The sequence below is a fragment of the Oryzias latipes genome, chromosome 9 (genome assembly GCF_053564925.1).
Source record: "Oryzias latipes strain Hd-rR chromosome 9, Olatipes_Hd-rR_3.1".
Taxonomy (NCBI): domain Eukaryota; kingdom Metazoa; phylum Chordata; class Actinopteri; order Beloniformes; family Adrianichthyidae; genus Oryzias; species Oryzias latipes.
The window spans coordinates 5050808-5077436 of record NC_136245.1 but is presented as its reverse complement, the minus strand read 5'-3'; the positions used below and the strand labels follow the sequence as shown (position 1 = coordinate 5077436).

General features: G+C 42.9%; 1 protein-coding gene across 11 annotated transcripts in view; it reads right to left on the bottom strand.

The window, feature by feature from the left end:
* The window catches only part of pnpla7b (patatin-like phospholipase domain containing 7b), a 31397-nt gene extending 5285 nt beyond the window's left edge, over positions 1-26112 (bottom strand). For 2 of the 11 annotated variants that reach the window (XR_002290901.2, XM_011479639.3), the window contains exons 1-28: positions 25850-26112; positions 23055-23102; positions 22865-22939; positions 22705-22792; positions 22366-22445; positions 20525-20595; positions 20099-20239; positions 18932-19091; positions 16833-16913; positions 16616-16744; positions 16463-16543; positions 16336-16371; positions 15051-15177; positions 14886-14963; positions 14148-14227; positions 13721-13870; positions 13229-13306; positions 9695-9900; positions 9484-9615; positions 9165-9288; positions 8897-9086; positions 5271-5420; positions 5115-5178; positions 1345-1513; positions 1036-1218; positions 850-968; positions 273-429; positions 62-178 (exon numbers count right to left, since the gene is read on the bottom strand). Coding sequence is in view for 9 of the 11 variants with exons in the window: in XM_011479639.3 (XP_011477941.1) it covers positions 62-178; positions 273-429; positions 850-968; positions 1036-1218; positions 1345-1513; positions 5115-5178; positions 5271-5420; positions 8897-9086; positions 9165-9288; positions 9484-9615; positions 9695-9900; positions 13229-13306; positions 13721-13870; positions 14148-14227; positions 14886-14963; positions 15051-15177; positions 16336-16371; positions 16463-16543; positions 16616-16744; positions 16833-16913; positions 18932-19091; positions 20099-20239; positions 20525-20595; positions 22366-22445; positions 22705-22792; positions 22865-22939; positions 23055-23096 (3108 nt within the window). In the remaining 2 variants the exon portion in view is untranslated. Of the gene's footprint in view, positions 1-61; positions 179-272; positions 430-849; positions 969-1035; positions 1219-1344; positions 1514-5114; positions 5179-5270; positions 5421-8896; positions 9087-9164; positions 9289-9483; positions 9616-9694; positions 9901-13228; positions 13307-13720; positions 13871-14147; positions 14228-14885; positions 14964-15050; positions 15178-16335; positions 16372-16462; positions 16544-16615; positions 16745-16832; positions 16914-17105; positions 17316-18931; positions 19092-20098; positions 20240-20524; positions 20596-22365; positions 22446-22704; positions 22793-22864; positions 22940-23054; positions 23103-25611; positions 25800-25849 lie in introns of those variants that run through there. The other 9 variants (XR_013658065.1, XM_011479642.3, XM_011479640.3 and 6 more) reach the window with 8 other exon arrangements.
* Positions 26113-26629: the final 517 nt, after the last annotated feature.

Below are 26629 nucleotides of genomic sequence, written 5' to 3'. Positions count from 1 at the left end.
GATGTTTCTGATATCAAATCTTAACTTGATCCCCCACAGTCAGACGTCAGCTATAACAAACCTCTATCTGTCGGTCACTGAAGACGGAGCTGATGCTGTAGTTGAAGGCAGCTCCAGAAAACATGGAGGTAACGGGGTAGGTCAGGTCCAGAATCCTCTTGAAGTGTGAGGTCATGTTCTGAAGCAGACAAGAGGAGGGACGTCAGCATAGACTGAAACTGCAGTAGAGGAAGAACAAGCGGGAATGCGGTGGAGGCGGCTGACGCTCTTACCATGGCCCACTCTCGAGCCCGGACCCTCATTCGGCTGATGCTCTTCTCCTCTGCATAGAGAGCTCCCATTAAGGCGCCGATGGAGGTGCCGCCCACCATGTCAATGGGAATGCCCCCCTCCCTAAGCGCCCGCACCACCCCAACCTGAGAGCAGCCCCTGAAACGAGACACGTTCAGGTCCAACAAAGCTGCACCTCAAACCCCTCATCCTGCCCCATGTGGGCTTTTGCTTTTATACAAGTAGAAATAATGAATAAAAACAAATGTTTATTTAAGACAAGGACAGAAACAAAAAAAACAACAACAACGAGAATCTGAAAATCAACTCTGGTTTCATTTGTATTTAAACAGAAATCAGGCCATATTAAAAGAAAATTCTTGATATATTATTTAAGGTGTTCAAAGTGGAAGTGAGAGGCTCACAATACCATACATACTCCTCCATGCACATGCACAACTATTCATGCATGAGCACAAGTAAGGAGTCTCTGCACACTGACACATGTGCAGATTGCTGAGTTTTATGAGGTAGAAATGTTTATCTGCGGGTAAACGTTTGTGTTTGCAGCTGCCGTACCTGGCCCCACCTCCCCCGAGCACCAAGGCGATGCTATTTCCTGTCAGGATCCTGGCGAGGCGCGAGAAGTCGGAGTGACAATCCGGAGACTTCTCAAACACTCGCTGGTAGAGCTCTATCTGCAAAAACACCCGACTATCAGAGGAGAAACGGCATCCCGGGTCAGACCTCTCAAACCCTCCCTACCAGTTTGGGTAAACTTCTCCTGGAGAAGACTCTGCGAGGACAGGACAGGTGATGGTGTCTGGAGATCCAGCTGCGCATGTTCAGCCACTCGGCCGTCCCGCTGGGGGGCGGGCCGTCCTCCCTGTGCAGCAACACCAGCTGCTTCTGAGCTCGGACCGAGCTACTCTCCAACATTCGCTCCAGCTGTAGGACCAGGCGGAGGACATAAGGAGAACTACCAGCTCAGAGGGGAGGCATGCTAGATGTCTTTGTGTCACCAAACCAAACTCATGTTGTCTCAAGATACCAGATCAGCATCAATTCTTTTACCTCCCCAAGAGTGGGCTCCTGCTCACCCAGCCCAACGATGATGATGCAGTCTGCCTGGCGGATGCAGCGCTGGGTCCAGGGAGTGAGGCTGGAGTCAGACTGGTACAGGACGATGCGATGGATGTCCTCCTGCTGGCCCAGCCAGCTGGACAGACGATACTCATGGACGCTGTATGAACAACACACACACACACACAAACACACACACACACAAAGCTGCTGCTATCATGTGTAGACCAGTGTTTTTCAACCAGTCTCCCAGTGGGAGATTGCCCTCATTAACTGGTCTAAAACATTTTCCATCTCCAGGATATCAGCTCTGTGTTCATCCAAACAGGCCCTGATAAAACACTGAGAAGTTAGGAATATGAAAGATCATAAAATACTTTTCTTTGTGTTTATTTGATTCTAGTAAAGACATTTTGATAAGAATGACGGTACCGCGATTTAGCCGTAGCGTCAGCTGTTTTCGGAAAAGTCCCGCCCCTTTAACTGTCTCCACCAATCATTCTTGGAGGCTTAATCACACGTCATCAGTCTGACCAATCAGAAGTGGTAAAAGTCTTCACTTCCTTGTTCTGATTCTGTTCATAAAGTGTCTCAGTTCTAACAAAAAGACCAGCTAAAGGTCGTCTTTAGCGTTGTAGCTTTCCACAGAATCCGGTATCAGACCGTGGAACAAGTGAACAAAACCATGAAGCTCAGAGACGGGAGTCTGTCTGTGTTCGGCGGCTGATTGCACTACATCTCCCATGATGCATTGGGTTAAAGGGACAGCGTCTCGCCGCACAATGAGTTGTCCTTGTTAAACGTCTTGAAACCACAACAAATACACATCAAACAGTTTTTAAATCTTGTAACTTTACTTTTATCACATCTTTTAGAAAAAAACAGCTGCAGTTTCCAGCTTTTTCTGCCATAATTATCACAAAAATACATGTGAGATTGTGAAGGGACTTTAGATCAATACAGACTAAAAGTTTCTCCTTTTTTAACATTTTTGGATGCTGGTGTGCGGCGGGATTTTTGTCAAGGTTTAAGTGTGCCGTGGCTCAAAAAAGGCTGAAAAACACTGGTGTAGAGAGCCGTGCTGAGCCAGAAAGGACGAATCTGAGGTCAGAAGTTCTGCTGGAGACACAAATCAGGACCAAAAAGTTGACCCTAAAACCAAAACAGATGAAATCGTTGAATTTTGAGCACAGCTTTACTTTTGGCCACTGATGACGAGAACTTTCAGACATCAGAACATCATCTGACAGCAACATTTTGGAGTGTTTCATGAGTTTAATACATAGTTATGTAATGTACACAGTAATGGGCTGTATTCCCATTTCAATTATATTTTTATATAATTGAAAATAATATTTTTTATAGTTGGGTTTTTAAATAATGCTTGTGTTATTTTTTAAGACATTTTTTCTGCAGCACGGCAGAAGTTCGTCAGAAATCTGCCTCTGGGGTTGAGGGTGGGACCGTTTGCAGGGAAGTAACCCTACGTTGATCTCCCAGCATTCCTTTGATTACGTTCTCTCCCACTAGCTTACAGCCCCTCAGAACCCCAAGCTAACATTAGCACGGTGAAAAAAACGGCAAGAATAACGGTGCTATCCAGTCGTACAGTTCTGATCCAGATTTCAGCTCAGAAGAGGAAAACAAAGACGACCATGGATCCATTTGTCTGCATGAGGATGCATCAGAATGGAGCGGAGCAGGGAGACTGTTGTTCACCCGTCACAGTTGCTGCGTCCCAAACAGCGAGTTTTTATCTGCTCTTGACCCGTCACGATTTGAATATAGAAATACTCAGAAATGCAATTTTAATCTTAAATTCTTTTAAATGTGTCCTCTATCACGAGTAAAAAGCAACAAGAACATGTTTAAAACACCATTTTCTTTGGAGTGGGTCTGTCAACTGTTTGCAAATGTTTGATCGTTTTCTCCTACAAATTCATCTGTCCATCTATTCCTGATGACTTTATACATTTTAATTTTCTTTTAACTGTTTCGTTCCACTATTTGGAACCTGAAAAAACTATTTAGTCTTTGTCTTTGTATTCAGCAAAAATACTGGTTATTGTTTTGGGATTCATTTCAATTTGAGGGAATCATTTCATTTGGGGAATCATGCGACTGAAGTAATAATAATTCAAAACATTTAAATAATGTTGACTTTTAATAAACCTTGAGGGAACTTCTGCTTTGGATGACAATATTTAGTTTAGCTCTAGTTTCAATTCATTCTTCATTTGCCGTATTTCTTAGGTTCATTTTCAAAATGTTTGATTCTGGTTTCTAGTTCCTCTTTAGCCTTGAATCTGTAGAAATTTTTTTTTTTTTTCCTGTGGCTTTTCCTGCATCCTATAAAGTAAAAGATTAATTCATTAAATTATCATTATTATTATTATCCTACCACTATTATTCCAGGCAAAATAGTAAAGTATAGCTGATCTTTTCTCTTCTCATATTTCTGTTTTTGTCAGTAAAGAGACATTAACCTGTTGTTTTGTATATATAATAATTTAGTCCTAAAACCTTTTTCCTGTAGGTGGAGGTGGTGCATTTTAACATGAGACTTTTATTATCTACTTCATTCTTCTTTGGGGTTTTAGGTAGGGATGGGCGATATATATTGGTGCCAGTATCAGTGTCGGCCGATATTTGTATAATTTCAGTTTATCGGTCTAATGTTAAAAAAATCTACCGAAATTGTTCTGACTGTTTTCCGATATGCTTACCTTTTAAATGTGTACTTATTTTTAATAGATCCCTGATACTGGAAGGCTTATGTTTACAGTTATGTCGATAAACCGTCGGACCGTTTTCAGATATATTTTTAAATTTTTAAGTGATTCTTGTTCCCTTGAGATCCTTTGCTCCCTTTAAAAGTTCAGGTATGGTGTCGTTGTAGAGCAAAAGCAAAACAGAGGAACTTTAAATATTGTGTTACTTTAGAAAACTTAAATATCAGTAACAGCATATATTGGCTATCGTTGCAGGGGAAATATCAGTTTTCGATATCGGCCTGAAAAAAAATGTTACTGGCCCCTCCCTAGTTTATTGATCAGTACACAATAAATATGGACGGTCCTCATTTGGTGCATTAAAGTTCAGAATACTTAACTTTTGTCCACCATTGGTATGTATGACCACGACACAGCGCCTGTTTTGTCCTGATAAATCTTCATAGAATTAAAAACAAAAAAACAAACAGATTTATGACTTATTTAATCTGGATTATTAACAGAACCTTGAGCTGACAGAAACCAGCGGTGCAGGACCCAAAATACAGGAGGCGGGGCCTCTAAAAGGAACCGAAACTCTTTAATAATCATGAAGAAACTGAGCCGTGAGAGAAACAAAAAACAATATACCAAACACTGAGGATGATTAATGACTGTACATCTGCAACGGAGAAGCAGCTGCAATTATCCAGTTCAAGTTCAGACATAAGATGGTTTCAGAGTTTGAGCTCAGAGAGCTGAACCTCCATGAACTGAAGCCAGGCCCGGCAGAACAGCCTCTCTGGAACGACTCACTGAGATGCTGCTTCTGAACTCTGACAAACAGAATTATGGAACGTTGTGTTGTCGATCACTCATGTCGCAAAATTGTGTTTCCTTATAAACCTGTAATAATTGTGTAATACCGAGCAACAAATGTCTAATGAACGTAGTGTTTTAGTAGGAGCTTAACTGAAAAATTATAATCAGCCGAAAAAACGAGCAGAGGACATTCTTCATCGTCAGACCCTCCACTCGATGGAGACTCACCTGTCCAGCGCAGCAGAGCCCAGTCTCTGTTTGATGATGTCACTGGTCAGCAAGGAGGTGGGGCCTTTACAGGAGAGTCACAGAAATCAGAGCCCACACAGAGACGGCAAGGCAAAAGTGCACACCCCGGTGTGTGCACGTGAGGCATGCACGTACCGATGGCACCGAGAGCATGCTGCAGCTCCAGAGTGAAGGCAGTGAGGGGAACCTCCTCAGACACGGGCAGGATGGCAACGGTGGACAGGTTGGAGTCTGGGTTCCCACTGTCCCACTTACTGCTGGGGGTGTGCAGGGCCAGACTGCGACCTGCAGCACAGAAACCATCAGAGTCAGACCTTCATCCGACAGCGGGTAGCATCACCACAGGGCTAAGAAGTGGTCCACCTACAAAAACGCCCAGCTGTTGTCATCTCAGCAGCTCTGAAAGTCTCATTCCTGTGTGTGTGCAGGTCTCGTCTTGGCTACCGTAACTTATCAACCGTTAACACATTTAATGTCATTCCAGCAGATTCTGAGGCAAAGAAAAGCAGCCCTGGGCTGATGTGCTGCAGTGCAGTTGTGAAGTCTTTACGTGATCAGCGTTTATCTGCTGTGGAGCAACGCGGCTTTGGAGCTCTACGTTACCAGCCGACATGTGTTGCATGTCGAGGCAAAGCCAGAAAGAAAAGCCGCTTTTCTCTGCATCAGAATCAGCTGATTCACGGGGAAGATTTGTCAAAAAGCCATTTTTGTTATTTAGGTGTCGCTGCAACATTATTGCTGTTAAGGCAGATGTGTCAAACCCAAGGCCCCTGCACCAAATGTGGCCCGCCATGTCATTTTATGCTGCCCGTGAGAGCATAAAAGTTTTTAATTTCTTAAAATAAAAAGTGTGTATATATTTATATCTAGGGGGAATCTGACTTGAAATATTGGGCAAATATACATTAGGACTTAAACCCTGTTAATAACCTGTCAGAATCAAATTTTAAAGGATTTATGCTAGAGATACAAGCAAACGTGTTTTCTATGCAACTGTAATTGTCACTTTAAAAAGTTGTAATCAATAAATAATGAGTTATTTAACATTAAGGAGTAGTTACATTTATTTTTCATTACATTTAGTTACATGTATAAGTTATATCTGGCCTTTTGAGGACAACCACTATGCTGATGTGGCCCCCGGTGAAAATTAGTTTGACACCCCTGTGTTAAGAGATTAACTATGGTGGCCCTGAAGTTCAAATCACATCAACAAATCATTCAATTAAAAAAAAATCAGAAAGATCACAATGACAAATAAATAAAAAAATCAAATCCAATAATAAAAAAATTCAACATTACATTTCAGAAATCAAAACAATTCCTGATTCCTATAACTATTCCCAAAAAAAGAAAGAAAAAAGAGAAAAATAACAAAATGAAACTCTTCAGAAAACAAAAGTAATTTTCCAAAATGAAAACAAAATGTTAAAAATGACACAAAGAAGAAACTGGAAAAAGTAGATATTATGGGACATTGCTGATTGGAAGAGGACATTTGTCCATTATTTTGACAGACATTTATTTAGCATGAAGTGCCTTAAACCACAAACATGACTGTTACTGCAGACCCAAACAGCTGCTGCTGTCAAAGAATATTTTAATTCAGGACATGCCTATGAAGAGATTCTGGATATGCCATGTTAGTTTTTTCTAAACTTAAATTTCAGCTCAGTGAAGCAATTTAAAGTCCCACTCCAACTTTATTAATATTCATTTTCAAAGCATTTATGCCGTCTGTCGCAGGGCCAAAATCACACATCCATTCACTGTCACATTCACACCTATGGACAATTTAGAGTTGCCAATTAACCTATGAAGCATGTTTTTGGACGGTGGGAGGAAGCCGGAGATCCCGGAGAAAACCCACGCATGCACGGGGAGAACATGCTCCAAAAAAAAAACTCCACACAGAAAGGTCCCCATAAATGTTGTGTTTTTTATGTCCCCCAGTTGGGACTTAAACCAGGGGCTTTCTTGCTGTGAGGCAAGAGCGCTAACCACTGTGCCACCGTGCAGCCCATGTATCTCATGCTATCTCATTACAGTTCTGATCCAGATTCCAGCTCAAGGAAAACAAAAACTTTCAAGGATCTATTTGTCTGCAAGTGAATCCATCAGTTTGGAGCAGAGCAGGGAGACTGGAGTGCGCCCATTTCTATTGTTGTGTCACAAATTAAGAGTATTTTCAAACGCCATGTTTTTATTTGGTTCGATTTGGTTAAAGAAATGCAGTTAAATTCTTAAATTATTTTATATATCATGAGCAAAATTCAACAAGAACAAGTTAAAAACACCCTGCAATTAATCATTACTGTACAATTGTGTTTCAAATGAAGGTTTTTTTCTTTTCCAGTTAGTAAGTTAATCATTTTAAAGTCCGAATGCCGATACTGACAGCGAATATAAAGGAAAGTAATCATGTAAAAGTGCTGAGTGTAATGCATTGTGGTTGAAAAGGTGGCTGCACCAAACGTTCATGCTTCTGGGAAAATGTTAGGCACACTGGTGCAACCAGAGCAAAAATTCAGTTCTAGAGCCCAGCACAGCTATTTGAAGGTTACTGCAGCAGCTCAAAAACACAAAGACATGAGTGACAATCAAGTCTTCTGATCGCTGCACAACAACATGTGAGAAACCTTTCTGTTCTCATTCTGCGGTTCTACTCAAACAAACCTCAAAGTGTGAACTAAAGCATGCATGCTAAGGATTAATAAAATAATAGCTGTACAACATTGATTTTTGCAAACACTTGCATAAATATTGCACTGTTTTCATCCACGCCCATGAAAAACCTGGCTGTTATGCCAACATACTTCTACTTGGACTAAACTGCAACGATCATGCATGCATCAACACACCTTTACCACAATGTAATGTCAGCTAACGTGATGGGTTTCATATATCAGGAATAGGCTACAAAAATGAAGTCAGTGCTTGTAAAACATGTCAAAAATAGCCTTGGTGCTACATCTTTAATTAAAAGGGTGCTTTTAACGTGTAATTGTGGTATTAATCTAATTATGGAGAACATGCATTAAGAAAATTAAGCTTAAAATCGCATCTCTGAGTATTACTTTATTCAAATTGTTGTGAATCCACTTATATGAGACAGAAAACACACAGGGCAGGCCACAAACTCTCCTCCGCTCCATTGCAGACAAATAGATTCATGTACGTCTCTGTTTTCCTTGTCCGAGCTGGCATCTGGCTCAAAACTGCACGGCTGGATAGCTCGGTAATGTCAGGCTGTGGGTGTGAGGGCCTGGACGAGGCTCGCATGCAGCTTGGCTGGAGGAAATGAGCCAATTAGAGTATGTTTGGATATCCTACAGGCACCTCTATGTCACCTGTACATCCTGTTTGCAAAGCTTTTGCGCACCGTCACTAAGGAGGCAGAGATAGCATCACCTGTAGGTCACGAGCGCGTGTTACTTACATTAACCTACCAAATGTTGGTACATTTCATTATCATGACGTTCCTTAAGGTGGGCATACTAGGCTCAAGAGAACTTCAAGACACACCTGCGCTCAGTTTAAGACGCGGTCACTCCTGTCTCTGACCCTCCATGGGCCCAGATAACCCAAAAACCTGACAGGGACAGCCGGACAGGTCAACCCCCCCGTACACGTCCATGGGACTAAAGCTTAAACTGAAAACCACAGTGGTTCGGATTGATGCTATGACAGCTTGTTTAAGCTTGTATGGATGCGGCAGCTTGACCAACAGTCGGTTCCAATTCGCCTCAAACACTGATCACCTGTCAGCTGTCCGTTGACCTGCTGCAAGTTACCCAGGATCTTCTCCCCCAGCACGTGGATCAGCCTGGTGACCACCTGGGGGTACCTCCTCTTGATGCAGTTCAGCGTTCCCTGTGGCAGCTTGGCAAGCTCCGAGTCCCTGACGGCGTGGACTGTTGTGGCTCGGTCCAGGTGTGTCAGCGCCTCCACCTGCCCGCCCCCCCCACAAAAGGTGTCAGTCAGTTTATCTGTTTTCAACGTGAGGAGGCCTCGAGTCGGACAACTCACCACGCCAATCAGATCTCCGCGCCCGTACTCCCCGACCAGCTCCTTCTTCCCATCATCCTTTGTGATGACGGATCGCAGCCGGCCGCTGAGCACGATGAAGGTGCTGTCTGAATTGTCTCCTTGTCTGGAAAAAAAGTCAGCGGGGAAAAGACTGTTTGGTCCCTCCCGAATTCACTTCTGCAAACTTCTGTCAATTTGCACCTAAATTCTAACGACAGATCATGTAAAAAGGAACCAAACAAGCTCCAGGGTGTCTTCATAACTGCTGGACGCTGAGTTTCATCTCTGTTCGACAGCTGCGCTCCACAGAGCAGGCTACCTGTAGACAGCCCGGCCCGCCTCCACAGCCATCCAGTCCAGAGCAAAGTCGGTCTGCCGGACAAACGGGGACATCCTCCTCACCACCGTGTGAGCCACGTTCAGCACCATCCTGGGCTCCTCCCGCATTATCCTGCAGGGGAGACAGCGGACGCCGTCACCTGCTGCTTGCAGCCCAAAGGGACGATCCTGGAGTGTGATCTTGGCCCTACTCGTAAAAGTGGGTCTTCGTTATGGACAGGAAGGTGCAATCTCTCTGCGCTCGCACTGAAAAGATGAGCGGCTCGCCGGTCAGAACTGCCAGGTGACCCACCATCTCTCCTGGATGGGTGACGAACAGCAGGCACTCGTCCTCCTGGTCGATCTTGCGCTGATAGACATGCAGGACCCCCGAGATGACAAACTCCACGCTCACATCCTGCAAGATGCAAGGGGGCTATGGATAAGTGTCAGTGAAGACTAAGCTTCTGTTCAGAACAACTAAAGCTCCAACTTCACAAACTGATAAAAATATGAAGATGTGTGCCACTTGGCTCTGCATCAAATCCTGCGTGATTGCAGCGTGGCATGCAGGCGATCAGTCTGTGGTTCTGCTGAGGTGTTCTCTAGTCCAGACTGTCTTCAGTTCTTGTGTTGTTGCTCTGGTGTTTTCATCAGCTCTCTTTGGGGTTTAGGTCAACTTGGTCTCAGATACTTGCTGCTTGATGCTTAACCCAAAAACTGGAAGTTTTGTCCGTGAGCAGGTGAGAAGTCCCGATAAAGGAGATGTAACCAGCATGAAGCGATGGTCATAGGCAGGTCCCTCCACAGCCCAATCCACAGCAAAAGACTCCAACCATCAGAACATGAAACATTCCCTCAATGAGTGGGAAAGAACTGAACTTCTGTGGGAGGTCGAGCCTCTTTCCACAGAAGGACCTGTGGATGCTGCTAATGAAAGGGCTGCTGTCGTCATTCTGGTTCAGTCTTGGAAGGTTCTGGTTCAACTTCAATGACATGAATGGATGTCCACCCTTTTTGAGTCCTGTTCAGGTCCTGACTTTGACAGTTTTAGATTATTGGTTGAATGCTGTAAAGCATTCAACCCTTTGTTTTCCTCTTATGCTATCTTCCGCCGTTTTTCGGCACTTAACTCCTTCTACAATTTTCAGCCTATTTTAATCATTCAACTATTAAACTGTTCAGCTCTTTCAGCTTATTCCTGCTATGACCTTTGGTTTTTCAAATCCTTGAACTTTTTAAGATATTCCAGGATTTTCCAGGATTTTTTCTCCATTGAAATACATGGAGAATTGTTCGTGCAGAAGTTCACAGTTAAACTTCTTCTACAATTTTTCACCTATTTTAACCATTCAACTATTAAAATGTTCAGCTCTTTCATCTTATTCCAGCTATGACATTTTGTCCTTTTAAATCCTTGAAATTTTCCAGATATTCCTGGATATTCCCGGATTTCCCAATATTTTTGCGCCATTGGCCACACCTTTGCTTCTTTAAACAATTGTAACTTTAACATTCTTTTGGCTAGAGACACAGGTTCAAACATTGAAATGTTCACAAGGTTTTGGACTTCAATATAAGGCTCAAAATTATTATGGGATGGCAACACCACCTACAGTTTGGCGGCCATTTTGTGCCAAAATGTGAGGCAATTTTAAACTTCTTCAAACTATCACCTATTTTAACCATTCTACTATCACAATGTTCAACCCTTTCAGCTTATTCCTTTCAGCTACGACTTTTAGTCTTTCAAATCTTTGAACTTTTCAAGATATTCTAGGATTTTCCAAGATTTTTGCTTCATTTAAATACATGGAGAATTCTTGAAAACCTTTGTTTCTTTCAACCATTATAACTTCAACATGCTTTTGGCTAGAGACACTGTTCAAACATTGGAATGCTCACAAGGCTCTGAACTTCAACATAGGTTTTGAAGTTATTATGGGATGGCAACACCACCTACAAGTTGCGGCCATTTTGTGCCTAAATGTGAGGTGTTTTTAAACTTCAGGTTGTTTTACCAATTTTAACCACTCTACTATTACAACGTTCAACTCTTTCAGCTTATTCCTTTCAGCTATGACATTTAGTCTTTCCAATCTTTGAACCTTTCAAGATATTCCAGGATATTCCAGGATTTTCCAAGATTTTTGCTTCTTTTAAATACATGAAGAATCCTTGAAAACCTTTGTTTCTTTCAATTATTATAACTTCAACGTGCTTTCAGCTAGAGACACCGTTCTAACATTGAAATGTTCACAAGCCTTTGGACTTCAACATAGGTTTTGAAATTATTATGGGATGGCAACACCACCTACAATTTGGCGGCCATTTTGTGCCTAAATTTGAGGCAATTTTAAACTTCAGTTTTTATCTATTTTAACCATTTTACTATTACAATGTTCAGATCTTTCAGCTTAATCCTTTCAGCTATTACCTTCGGTCCTTCATATCCTTGAACTTTTCAAGGTATTGCAGGATTTTCCAGGATTTATGCTCCATTTAAATACAAGGAGCATCCTTGAAAACCTTTGTTTCTTTTAACCATTATAACTTCAACATGCTTTCAGCTAGAGACACCGTTCAAACATTGAAATGTTCACAAGGCTTTGGACTTCAACAAAGGTTTTGAACTTATTATGGGATGGCAACACAACCTACTATTTGGTGGCCATTTTATGACAAAATCTGAAGCAAATATTGCAATAAACTTCATCCATGGCTGGAACTGAACATATTGAAATTCACTGGATCTGGACATATAAGGAATGTGGGCGTGGTTAGCCAACAAATTTCGTTGCTAAGGACGTCCAAAGGTTTACTTTTTCCGATTTGTCTGAAACTGACGTCGATTTGTTCATCATCCCATGCCGACCCAAACGTAAAATGGTTGCTATGGAGATAAAATTAATAGAAAAGCCGGCATTTTGAAAAAAGTGGATTTTCTGTCAACTTAGAACATGTAGCTTTTACCAATATGATACTCTTAAACAATGTGGTTTTTTGGGTCAGTTGATGATGCTGAAACTAGCACTTTTAGCCATTTTAGCATCATCTTCAAATTTTCAACAGTACATCCATTTTTTCAACAATTTCATCTTTCATGCTTAACTCCGTCTACAAATTTTGACCTGTTTTGGTCATTCTACTTTTACAATGTTCACCTTTGATTTTTGGTCCTTTAATTTTTCAAAATATTCCAGGATTTTCCAGGAGATTTCAGCCATTTTTTTTCAACAATTTTTTAGCTTTCATGCTTAACTCCTTCTACAATGTTTGACCTATTTTAGACATTCTACTTTTACAATGTTCAGCTTTTTCATCATATTTCTGCTTTCATTCAGCAGTACAGCATTCAACCCTGCATTTTCTTCTGGAAATGCAGCTCCTTCTAGTTCTCTTTGTCATCATCCTGTTGTATATCTCCTGCTACAGTTCATGGTTCTGTTAAATCTCCATCTTGAGCTTCAACTCCTCTGACTGCAGACTGGCCCACATCATAAAACGTCTTCCTCCTTGCCAGACAATGAGTCCGAAGTGAAAATTTAGTTTTTTCATTTTAAAGAAGAAATTTGTTATGATCTAGTTCTAAAAAAATCCTGTGTTCTCATGTTCTTCTCAGACTGAGGAAGCTGAATCCTTTTTCTTTTCAAAGGTATGCGTGCCCCCTGAAGTTCACTTCATGGCAAAAGGTCAGCATCATTTGAAAAAAAAAAAAAAAACAGAAGGATGATAAAGAGACTCGCCTGGTCTCCTTGTTGAGCCACCACAGTTCCAGCTTTGACCTGGCGCAGAGTCACCCTTCCTTCCAGCAGACTGGGGTCCTGTGAGGGGGAAACATGACCTGAAGTAAACCTTCCAAACTCTTAATCATAACCACCCCACTCCAATTTGTATTGGCTTTACAGTAGGCAGACGTTGGATGACATCCATGTTATTCAAAAACGTTTGATAACACCAGACTTGTGTTATCATGACTTTCAATGTCGTTAATGCATTTTTAAACATGTGTTCAAGATGTTTCAGAGCCAAAAGCTGTAAAGACAGGACTGCCGATTGTGAGTCTGTGGTGAATTTTTATTCAAAGAAAAGCTTTGATCTCTTAAAAGTAGTGCACCCATGTTAAACTTAAAGAGGGGATCATTTTAAATTCTCCGTATTGATGGGCGTTATAGTAAAGCACAAATAATGACAGGAAGTCATTAACATTAGTGAGATTTTTCTGAAACGCTTGGTACCTGCAGTTGGATGACCTGCAGCAGGTCCTTTTTGGCGGCTTGAAAAATGGCGTTAACTCTGTTATGGGGGGGGATTTCTGCTACGGTGTCGTTGTAATGGTAAACTGCAGACGGGGCGGGCTGCATTGTCACACTCTTCTTCAGAATAGACTGAAGGAAAAGAAAACAGAAAACACAGTTAGCCACAGGTTTTCAGTCTAGAGCAGGGTTGCCCAAACCTGGGCCTCGAGGGCCGGTGTCCTGCATGTTCTCCAATCATCCTTCTTTATTGGCTAAACACACCTGGTAATCATCAGCAGACAAGGCAGTGTTTCTGGAAAACTAGCAGGAGGCCGTCCCTTGAGCCCTGGATTTGGGCACCCCTGGTCTAGAAAATCAACTGACCCTCCCAAGCTAAAGTGCAGAAACAAAACTGCCCCACAGAGACCTTCACAGGACTTTGAGAGAGGCCCTCGTCTCTAGAATGCATCTGAAAAGGTTCTTTGTTGGTGTTTGCATATATTTCACCTGAAACAAACAAACAAGACAAGAAGGATCATCAGAACAAGAGGGGTTAAAGTGCAGTCATGTGATCCTTCCTATCATGTGATTCCTACAGTCAATCGATCCCTGTTATTAATTGATCTCTGCTTTCACAAAATTGCTACAGTCACAGGATCCATGTAGGATCCCTGCAGTCATGTAATCCTTGCAGTCAATGGATCCATGCATTCATGTAGTCACAGGATTCAGTCATGGGGTGCATGCAAACAAGCGTCCTCCCCAGATTACCAGATCAATGGAGTAATGTGATCCCTGGTAGAACGTGATCCAGAGTTACCTGATTTCTGCAGTCATGTAATCCTTGCAAATGTGGGATCCCTGTAGTCACTTAAAGATTTGCAGTCACTTGATCTCTGTTTCCTTGTGACCCCTTAGGGGCATGATCCCTGTAAACATGTGTTCATCCCTTTACATCAGGGCTGCTCAATCCTGGTCCTTTGGATCTACCATGCTGGCTGCTTTCCCGTTCTCCCTGCACTGCCTACTAATAAATATATCGAAATGCTCTCCCTGGCGATGTGTGGCCCTTGCAAACACACGATCCCTGTGATCAGTTGATCCCTGCTGACATGTGTAACGCAGCTGGTTTCTCGTGTGAATGGACGTGTGCGTTGGAGCGTACTTGCTAGAACGGCTGGGTTGGAGACCGAGCGGGATTTCCTGTACTTTGACACAGAAGAGTCTGACTGGCTGGACTTCTCTGTAGATGTTGAACAAGAAAGCGTCAAACAAACTGAAGCCATGTCACTGCAGTCGGGCCCAGAGGCTCAGAGACCGAAGTTCAGACCTGTGTCAGACTTCTCAGAGCCGGCCTCGTCGGAGTGAGAGTGCTGCCGACGGACGGCTTTGAGTGGATGCGGGTGACCTTCTCCCACGACGTTTGCCACGTTCGCCAAAGAGATGGCTAAACTTTCCTGTTAGACACACGGACACCCCAGCCCCAAATCACCACAAACAAAGAAAAAAAAACAATGCTTTGATTTTGATACGCACAGCATTTCATGAACTATGATGAAACACTGATAGCAGCTAAAAGCGTTAACAATTGTGGAGGTTATAAGGGTGGAGGGTTATACTGTCACAGAGTACAAAACGTATGACTAAGCGTGAAAATTACTCTGTGAATTAGAAGTATGGAGGTGTGGCTTTGTTGTGAATCAGGAGCCCACGAAAAGATGCCATTTGTAAAGGTTTGTAGCTGTCATGTACAAACTCTAATCCCTGCTTGCAGGGAGCTCGTGTCCCGCCAACTGTAGCAGCTGCGTCACAGCTACTAGCTTTTTCCAACGGCATTTTTTCATCTGCTCCTGATTCACAACCATTTGAATAAACACATGGCCAGAAATGACAAATTTTAACCTAACTTGCTTTTTATATTTCCTACGTCATCAGAAAAATGCCACCAGAACATGTAAAAAACACCACTTTTTCATTGGAGTGGGTCTTTAAGTTCACTGATGGTATTACTTATGCTGGAGACGCTAAGCTGCACTGTGCAGCAACTTAATCAACCTTTCAAAAGCTTTTGAGAATAAGTGTTCATCTATCCATACATTTTATAAAGCTGCTGAATCGCCTTTTTCAAAAAAAGGGATTCATCTCCAGCAACCTTATCCCAGCTACTGTTGGGCAAAAGGACTTACCCCTTACACCATGAATGGTTCACCAGTTCATCACAGGGCCACACACTCTCACATTTGCACCAATAGACTAGCCTTTTTAGACTGTGGGAAGGGGCTGGAGTGCCCAGAGAGAGCCCATGTGTGCACGGGGAGAACATGCAACCTCCACAAAGAAAAGAACCCAGCTGTGCTGGCTGGGAAAAAAGATACCAAGGAGAGTTTTGTAAATCAGCCTTAATTAGCTCATCTTTCTGCAGGTGAGTGATGGTGCCCAGTTTAGTGAGGAGTGCAGTGGTAAGGGCAACGCTGGTTACTAATCAGATGGCAGAGTGGTAAAGGGGGTGAAGCGTTCGCTGCCTTTAAATAAAGGTCAAGTAAATCAAATTTTCAAACTGTGGCAAATAACTGATTGTGATTTGTGAGCATTTTGACTTCACGTATCAATCCAACCTTGTTGAAGAGGGACCACCTCCTGCCCCGATTTTTCTGACAAAAATGAAGGTTTTTAAACATAACAGGACAGTGTTGACATCACATCTGGCAGCGACAGAATCAAACATTTCTGTGGGAGGAGTACCGGGTTGAAGAGCTCAATGGTCAGGCCCAGGTAGTTGTGTAAGGCCAGGAAGGTCACTCTCTGGAGGCGCACCATTATTATCTAGATGGGGGCAAAAAAACAGGAGGCGTTATCGGCTCTGAGCTCGGTCACCACCTGTGCAGATGGACTCACCTGGATGACACGAACGAGAGTCTCTGGGTATTTCTCAAAGACGGCCTGGAACGCCACGGCAGGAAGGCGCAGCACTGTGGAGGGGACGGCGGCCCTGGCAGACACTGTTTTGTATGGCGCCGGGTGGCCCTGTTGTAAAGGCAGGTGGGGAAAGGGGGGGGCATGGAATGAACCATTTTCTAAAAACAGAGCTGTCAGCTGGGGGCTGCATACGTACGGTGATGATGTCAAGGATGCTGAGCAGACTGTGGACACTGTCTCCTGGTAACACCTCCTTCACCACGGCCTCCGTCCCATCCTGCAGCAACATACACTTTGATGTGGGAGGAGGCACATGCATGCAGGGAAACTGAAGACATTATAGGCACGCAAATACCCCCTTGAGTATCTGCAACCCCCCCTTAGTGGAAAAAAGGCCAGATCTAGACGCAGCGTTTGCGGTTTTTGACACCCAACCGGAAATTGAGAATTAAGAATCGCATGTGCAAACCTGAAACTTGTCCTGTGAATTGGAGAAAAACATGTCAGTAGTTCCAGTGAAGCAAAAATCCAAGTTTTTCAGCATGTTCTCCAACCAAGCAGCTTCTCTTGGACTCATAAACTGCAGATGACGGAGATGCACGAAGAAACTTTCTCTGATGTTTTGCAAGTGGTGTGAACAGCTGTTTATGCTGGCGCTGAGCAGAGGAAAGAGGAGCTGTAGTTGTGTTCAGGCTCAGAGCAGCTCAGGCAAACCTTCACTTTTTCAAGCAAGATCAACAGCGTTCAAAGACTTTTGCATCAACGAGTTATTACTGTGTTGAAGGTGACAGCCCTATAGCTGCTAGTAGTGTTACGTGTAGAGGGCTGATTGCATAATCAGATGGCGCCGTGGGCGGGCCAATGCCGGAGACGAAGAGGTGCCGCTGCAGTTCAATATCGGCACGTAGATTAAAGAAAGGCAGATGTTGATCTACGGCAATATAACAAATATCTGTTCCAGTAATCAGCCGAACCCTATTCTGAACCATCAGGGTTTCTGTCATTTTCTTGTTGTGTTGATTTTAGGGCTGAGTTGATCAAATCGATTATTGATCTGAATTGATCCAAGCTTAATAAACCAATGATCGATACATAACAGTAGAGATCGATCTTTTATGCCTTTCCTTTTCCGGTGCCAAATGGGCAAATAATGGAATTTCCCATAGGACGACTAATGCTAACGCTCGGTCGACCTAAAACATACATTGCTGACTAAATGAACTGCTGTATACCCTCAAAGGCAGAAATTTTTGAAACTCTTATAAGGAAACACTCTTTTAAATAAATATTTGTGGTTTAAATCACAGTATTTTGCTCAAAACGTCTGGAATAAAGTTGTAAAAACATCAAATGAACAATTTTCAAAAAATTATTAAAAATTGCAGAATCCCTTGAATAACGTCCTGTGACAAATTGATGTGTTTAGAGCACAGTTAGGGAAGATGTGGCATCGAAAAAGACTAAAAAACCTGGATATATCTACCAAGTTTTCCCATTGTTTTCTATTCGTAAAACAAAGGCAATCAGCAAGACGTAAAATATTAATAACTTGCTTAATTTTAGGTCTATTGATCTATTTGATTTATTTTTGTGTTCAGAATTGGAAGCTGTATCATTTATGGTCACCAATTTTTATCTCTTGAGAAAATTGCGGCTTGTGGTCCCTACGTGTCAAAACTGAACCGGCCTTCAGGAGAGGCAGAAGAAAATGATTTGTACATTTTTGTTGGATCTTCATTTGAGACATCATTTAACAATCGATAATAAATGTTACACAATGTGAACTGTGTCAGATTAATAAGTCTGTAAGTATAGATTTATAGTGTATTTCTATACAAATATGTCTAAATGTGTAAACAGTGAAAATTCAAAATCGTAAGAATCGGAAAAAAAATGTGTGAATCAAATCAATCTCTGGTGAATTGAATTGAATAATTTCTGGACATTTTTGGTGATACTTAGCCCAAGTTGACTTTGTGTTACTGCTGTTGCCTCCACAGGTTGTGTAAAGGACTTTTTTTTCTGCTCGTTTTAACTTTGACCGTGCAGAAGGAGACTTGTGAACATTTCAGCCTTCAGAGCTGTTTCTCAGCCGCTGATGTTCAACCATCTTTTCAAGATTCTCTCCAGGTTAGGTATGATATGCTGGTGTGAACTCCTGTGCAGCTTTAAACCTGAGAAAGAACTCTTCACTTGGTTTGGTTTTTCCCTCAGCGGCTGCTTTTTTCAGACAACCCTCATCCTCAGAGAAGCTGCAGAACAAAGTCTGGGTGAACGTGTGGACCCCAGACTCACACTCTCGTGGATGCACAGCTCCAGACGCCCGTCTTGGACCACGTAGATGCTGTCATCAGTGTCACCGGGCCGAAAAAGCCCCTCTCCCTGGTGCAGCTGGATCAGCAACATGTGGCGGCACAGCTCCAGAAAGAGCGGCTTTTCAAAGTGTCCCAACACCCTGAATGCACAGGCAAAGCTGCGTTAGCAACATTCACAGCAGACACCGCTGTCTTCGCAGAAACCTCACTGCAATCTGGAGTTAACCACTAGAGGGCGACATATCTCTGTGCAGAATCTCGTTCTACAACTCCTGACCCACTGTGTTCAGCATGCACTCCAGAAAAAGATCCAATTCCCCTTAACTTAACCTCTGAGCAGGTCTAAGATGATTTTTTGGGAAAATGAGGCCAATCACAGGGCCAGAAAGAGTTCTGCCAGTTTATGATAGGACAGAAAAGCAACAATGCATTCATGAAAATGTTTAGTTTGAAGGAAGAAAATTTGTGTTAAACCCTGAAATAAAAGGTTCCTTTGTTTGATGAGTTCAGGGTCAGTATGGGTTCATCTGACACAACCTGTAACCTCAGGAACTACTGTTGATTTTTTTTCCATTTCAGGTCAAGATGTTTGATTTCAACTTCTGTTGTCCAGTTTCTTTCCAATAAAGGAAATCAATGAGCGGAAACCTGCTGACGACCATTTCACTCCAGGACTTCATTCTAACACAGAAACAAAGGACATCTGCAAGAATGATTACAGCAAATCTCAATGAACTTTAAAATCCAGAGATCTACATCTCAGATTTGATGAACCTCAGTTAGCATGCCTCGTGCTAAAAGTGAACTGTATGCTTGTGAGGGAAAGGATAGTAGCATCTCGAGGACCCAGGGTTTCATCTAAGGTTAGTGGTTTGGGCATTTTCCACATCCATCTGGTCCATGAGGAACTTCTCTGTGTTCTACCGTGGGTCGGGAGCAGCAGGAATGTGACTGTAGAAAGCTGTAAGATGACTTCATCTGCATCACTCTGAAGATGGATGTGGAAGCTGCTAAGTCCATGAGTGACAATGTGCACGTAGGTGCACCTTCTTATGCTGTCTTACTCCCATGTGGATCATTTTCGGCTGTGAAGTCTTGGTAACTGCTTCTGTCCTGAAGAAGTTCTCCCAGAAACTCTCCAACCCACCTGACGTTCTTCAGCATGTACAGAACCTCCGATGGGAGATGAGAGTTCTGCACATCAAACTCGGTCAGATCTGCTTCCAGCAGGCAAGGAGGAGGCTCTTTGGGCTGCAGGGTGGGGGGCTCCTTCCTAATCCGCATGATCCTGACAAACACAGGATGGATGGAAAGGACACAGACGGTTAAGCAGTTGTTCTGCGGAGGAGCCCTCAAACATCACACTGCTGGTTCTGGTTAACCCGGAGCAGCTCCTCCACCTGACATACAGCCAAGACTATAATCAAAATTTGACATTTGAGACCTCACAGATTGTTTGAAATCATTAAACTGCATCCTGAGAGCTAAAAGTATAAACAGAAACATGAAAACAGCAGCTCAGCTAAAGAATGGACTTCAAACACAGAGATATTTTCATTTAAAAAGGTCTCACTTGCGGGCGATGGACAGAACTTTGGTCCTCTTCCTGGTCCTGGAAGCTGGAGCTGTGGACAGCGTCTGAACCTGCAGGTGGAGGAAAAGAAGGAAGCGATTTAGACAGTGCAGGTTTCTGTGAACACTGAAGGATAACAGTCCCTGGTAGCTGGTGGGTTTATAATTCAGACAAAATGTACTTTTTTTTGGTACAAGCACCAAATTGTCGACCTGGACAATAAATCACAAATTTATCTTTGTCGTGATATCAATCTGTGCAATTTGCATGTCGCAAAAGTTGCCATAAATGGTTACCTTAAATGTGCTAAAACAGTCTTATGGCAGCTTGCATTATTTAACAAATCAAATAAATCCCTTTATGCATTTGACCAATTGGATGGACTCCTTTACATTGTTGACCAATCAGGGGGAGCCCTTTTAATGTTAGACGAGGTTCATTTGGAGTATAATTTAAGCTATGTCGACTCTTATTTAAATTAAACTGTTGTTTTGCTATTTGTTCATGTTTCGCAAGTTCTGTCGTCATCCCAATACTGATCACTAATATCGCAAATTGCGGGTTTTCCTCATATCGTGCAGCCCTTCAAGTACCATAATTCATTAGGTTCACCTAGGAACAGTGGATCCATATTTCAGAACTTTTACTTCTACATCAAAACCGTTTTAGTGTCTGCTGATGATTCTGACCCTGGGGTCAAGGGTCAAACTCTCCACCAGCAGATCTGATCCGAGAGCAGCTTCTCCCCAACCAGCAGAAGCTCTGACCTTCAGGTCAGGTTACACCGTTTATTCTGAACGCTGAAGCAAGGCACGTTCCGCTGGTTCTATCACTCTGGTAGACTCTGACAGATTTAATAATCAGTGGTAAAGATGATTATTAATGGTAAAGATGAGGCTGAAGACATCAATGTGGACAACGTTGAAGATGAAAAAGAAGGTGAACAACATGAAAAATAAGGAAAATGGAAGACTAAATGAAAGTGAAGATGAAGAAGATTATGAGATTAAGAAAGACGAAGAGGATAAGAATGAAAGTAAAGATGAAGAGGATCTCGGTGGGAATGAAAAGGAAGGTGAACAGGAAGGAAAAGGGGAGGATGAAGGTGAACAACATGAAGATGAGGACGAGGGAGCAGATGAAGGTGAAAATGCAGCGACAATAAAGAAGAAGATGAGGATGAAGATAAAAGGCAGTGCCTCTGTTAAACCCAGATGATGAAGGTTAGTGATGCAGCAGGTGAGCTGGAGCTTAGGGAAGCTCTGATGTCATCCAGGCTGAAGGCGAAGCTGGTTCTGGAGGAAACGTCTGACTGCAGATGCTGCACTGCTCTTCTCCTGACCCACATGGAAGCTCCGCCTCTTTGTTGACCTCAAAAGGGAACAGTTTTGTCCTGAGGCTCTGAAGCGCAGTGGAGATGCTCCTCCACTTCCTCCACTGAAGTTCAGGACTCGCAGCAGAACCCAATGAGCCGAAGAAACTTCTGGAGGAAAATCTTCATCTGTTCTTTAGAAGCTCTTGAATGATTCAGACTTTAAGGTTCTCTGTTCTGTTCATCGGATTTTAGGTTTTTAATGCTCTTTCAGTTATTGTGTTCCTGCTAAGACTCCCTAATAACTAACTAGTCTAACTAACACGTGATGTCAGCTGACTGAGCTGGTAAAGACTAACTAATGCTGATAACCCCAGAGAAATCCAGACTAACAAGAGAGAAGATGATGGAGGAGAGGAGTGAAGGCTAGGTGTGAATGTGTGAATGGACCAAAGGATGAGTAAAAATTGGCCAGATGAGGATGATGATGAGGAGGAAGAGGAGGGGGTGTCGTCTGGGTGGTACTGACCTTCCTCATGATCTTTCGTCCGTAGAACATCACCTTGTCTCTCTTCCTGAAGCGATAGTGTGGAGCACCAGCCTCCTCCTCTGAAAGATCAGATGTCGTCAGTGAGACTCCTACTCAGTCCAGATGATGAAGACTGAGCTGCTTCCTGAAGATGAGGAAGCAGCTCTGCTTCTACAGTGTGGAGCGTTCAGCAGATGCCTGCATGTTTGGTCATAATCTGTCAATACGTTTTGGTTGAATATTTAGGTTGACCCCCACTGCCCTGTGATGCATGTGTGATGATGATGATGATGAGTGAGACCCATGTGTGCATGTGACGCCCGCCATGTTCAGACTGACTTGACAGCTTGTATCTTCTGTAGAGAAGCAGCACGACAAATCCAACAACAGAGGCGGTTGCCACGGCGCCCAGCAGCACAGAGACCCACTGAAACACAAGCACACAAGCGTGTGTGGCGGCCCTCTCAGACTGACACACAAACACGTTTGTGCGGCTCACCATGTTGGCCTCCAACCGGTCCTGCACAAACTGCTCCATGCGGGTCCGGATGTCGCTGCTGAGAGGAAGCAGGTTCTGAAAGACAAACGCACAAAATGCACAATGACCAACAACACCAATGTCTTTTCAAATCTCTGCTGTGTGAAGACTTTTCTGAACTGTGCAAGTTTCACAGAGGAAGATGACGTACGGGCAGCATGCTGCAGATCTCCTCCTCGCTGCGCTCCTCCATGGCTTCCTGATGAGAAAACGCCAACAGGAGGCGCCGTTAGGGTTTCAGCAGATGAACACTTACAGTAATAAAGACTTTTACATTCCTGATTACTGCATCACTTCACAGATAAAATGTGGCTTTTAATTGTGCCGTTTTCAGGCAAAAGTTTTCCTGCAGAGCGGCAGTAGTTCATCAGAAATTCGCCTCTGAATTGTGGGCGGGACTGTTGGCGGGAAGTAACCCCGGGCCCCCTTCTCATCAACCATCTGTTTATGCGCTCTCCTGCTAGCTTACAGCCCCTCACCCCCCCCCAACCTGACATTACTGGTGCAACAAAAATGGTGAGCAATATTGGAGCTATCAAGCCATACAGTTTAGATCCAGATTCCAGCTCAGACGAGGAAAACAAAGACGTGCATGGATGATGCACACATGAACAAGGAGGCATGGATCCATTTGTCTGCATCGGAATGGAGCAGGAAGATTGCGGCCCAGCCGGAGTATTTTCTACGACACAAACAGGATCTTTTTCAAACAGCATTTTTTCATCTCCTCCTCATTCACCACCATTTGAATAAAGAAAAATTCAGAAATGCAATTTTCTTCTTAACTGTCTTTATCTATGTCCTCTATCATCAGCAGAACGCCATGGGAACATGGCGAAAACACCATTTTCATCATTGTGGATTTTGAAAAGCAAAACTATCAACCCCAAAGCAGATAAACGTTGATTAATATGAATGCAAAAAGAATTGAATTAAAAACTGCTGGATATTAACAACAAAAGAGTGTTTTGCTTCATGATTTTATAGTGGTACGGTCCGAAATCGCATGCAAGCGTTGTTTATTATTACTGGTGTAGGAAGTAACTCATTACCTGAGTAAAACATTACAATTACACATTACTTTTTACTGTAACAAAGTAGTATAAAGCATTACTAATGATTTTCCATGGTTATTACTTATTTAGTAACTTGTGTATTAGATTAACTCTCTTTTTTTTTCTTTAAGCAAATATTTCCTAGACTAAACCAGTCCTCTGTAAGTCATTACAGTTTGGAAATGATTGGCTTATTTCAGAGCTAGAATCTGAAAAGCCCAGGATGGTGTGAAGCTCTGCATGCTGAGCAAACCGTCATGCCTGATGAAGACAAGAGACGATTTATGGTTTTGATCGATCAGAAACAGCTCATGGATCTTTGGACTTTGAAGCAACTGATAATGCCCCTCCAGGTCTCTCCCACCCCCTACAGACCCCCCCCCCCCCCCAGACCACAACCTCTGGAGGCTCCTCTGACACTAAAAAAAACAAGAAGTGATGAAACAGAGCTGCAGCATTTTTACCAGTTAAAGTCTGAATAAACTGGGTAGTAATGATGAGCTCCATGAGTTGTTGAGGGCTCCTGCAGCCTCACTGTAACCGTTATTTGCTGTTGCTCCAGTAACTGCAGGCTGTGCTGCAGTCTCCGCTCATCTCAGATCTCTACACTGACAAAATCATTTGTTGTTCCCAGAGATTAATCATTTGTGGCCATGAATGATTATTATATTTTATTATTATTAATTAGTATCGAGTGAACACATATTACCATTTTTTTAAAAAGTTCTCTTCTATTTTTCAAATTCTTATTTTGTGCAAACAATTTTTTAAATTCTAGTCCTTAATTTAGTGTTTATGCGCACAAATTAGTATTAATACACACAACTGCTTTATTAGTTCTATTCTATTCCTCAAATTACGACTTTGTGGAAAAACAAATTAGAATTTTTTTTCTTATTTCCATCAATTTTTAAAAATTCTATTCTATTCTTCAAATTTCTCTTGTGCTGCTCGCCATTTTTAAATTCTATTTCCAAATTACTATTGTATCGGCACAATTTTTTTTATATTCTATTTTCCAAAAAACTGTTTTGTTCGTATAAAGTAGTTTTTTTTAATTATATTCTAGTTTCTAGTAGGGGTCACACAATTGTATTTTGTGTTATATTGTGTATTTTGTTTGCATTAAAAACTAATTGTATTCCCTTAAATTAGTTTTGTGTGGCCTCAAAATACTCATTTGTGCACACAAACGATTAATTTGAGGGAACATTTGTCTATTTATCTTCTTTGTAGTCTCATATCCAGATCTATAGATATTTGATGGAAGCTGTCAGATTGAAGTGAACTTCAGGCAGGATTTGGGTTAAAGTCCCTCAAGTCCACCTGTTTCCCTGCAGCAGGGGGTTGAGGCTCTAACTGTGCAATCATCCAGTACAATTAATATCTCATTTTTGCGCATGAGTGTTTGGGTTTCTGGGTCCAACGCCAGTAAACGGAGTTCTGAGTACTTCAGGAGAAGCTGGAAAAGGCAGCATTGATCTTAAATCAAACGCTGCACCAGGATTGATCTGATTTTCCCCTTCCGAGAAGGCTTTCATGAGTCACGCGCACGGCTAAGAGCCACGCGCGTTACAAAATCTGGGTCAAAGTTCAACCCAAGAACGCCTGGAACAAGATCCCCCTCCAGAACCCCTGTCTCTCTCCAAAGACCTGCAGGGATCCCGATGAGGACCCGATCTTCCTCTGCGAGCGTCATTCAAATCTTCTGACCTTTGCTGGAGCTGAGTGAGGATCATCAGACCCGCAGCAGCCGCGCGGGCAAACTCACCACAACAACAAACTCACAACCCCCCAGACGCACAACAACAAAGCCACAACGACGAAACGCGCAATCATCGGACAGCTATGAGGAGACCGCGCATGCTCAAATACACAAGTCGTCTCTTACCACGGTCCTTAAAGTGTGCGTGTGGGTACGCGCCGCGTGCGCGTGTGAGAAGTTCCTCTCCAAGTTTGAGTTCAAACCAAAAGAATGAATCTGCTTCAAAGATCGCGCAGAAAACTCTGCTCACGGATGCGCATTCACACGTGCACGCGACCAGAAGGAGGAGGTGCACGTCCCCGTGCGCGAAACGTCGTGTTTTGTGTCTGAACGTGACTCCGCGTGAGCTCCCGTGCACTGACGGGCCGAGAGTCCCGCTGCATGTCTCCGTCCCCGGCGCCAGGAGGCGCTGTTGAGCAGACGAGAAAACTCCCAGTCTCGACGCGCAGCCGCAGATGGAATCCTTGACTTCACTCGAGAATAAAATCGTAAAGTTATGACAAAAAAGGTTGGGTTAAAAAACAAAAAGTCTTTGCCGTTTATATATCTCGAGCATTTATTTATTTACATGTAAAGAGACTAACTTTTGTGCACTGATCACTGATTGTTGTCCTATGGACAGACTCCTCCACCTCGGCTGTAGATCATCTCATCTCTGCAGTTCACTGCATTCTCGGATCAGTCTTCTTGTTTGAGCTGAAAGTTTAGAATTTGTAGATTTGCAGTGGTCTGACACTATTTCCATAGTATCACTTGCACAGTGCTCCTTGGGATGAGTAAAGCTTGGTAAATCTTTTTGCATCCAAATAAGGCTTTAAACATCTCCACCACAGAGTATGGCGGACCTGCCTGGTGTGTTCCTTGTTCTTCATGATGCTCTGTGCTTTAAACAGACCTCTGAGACCA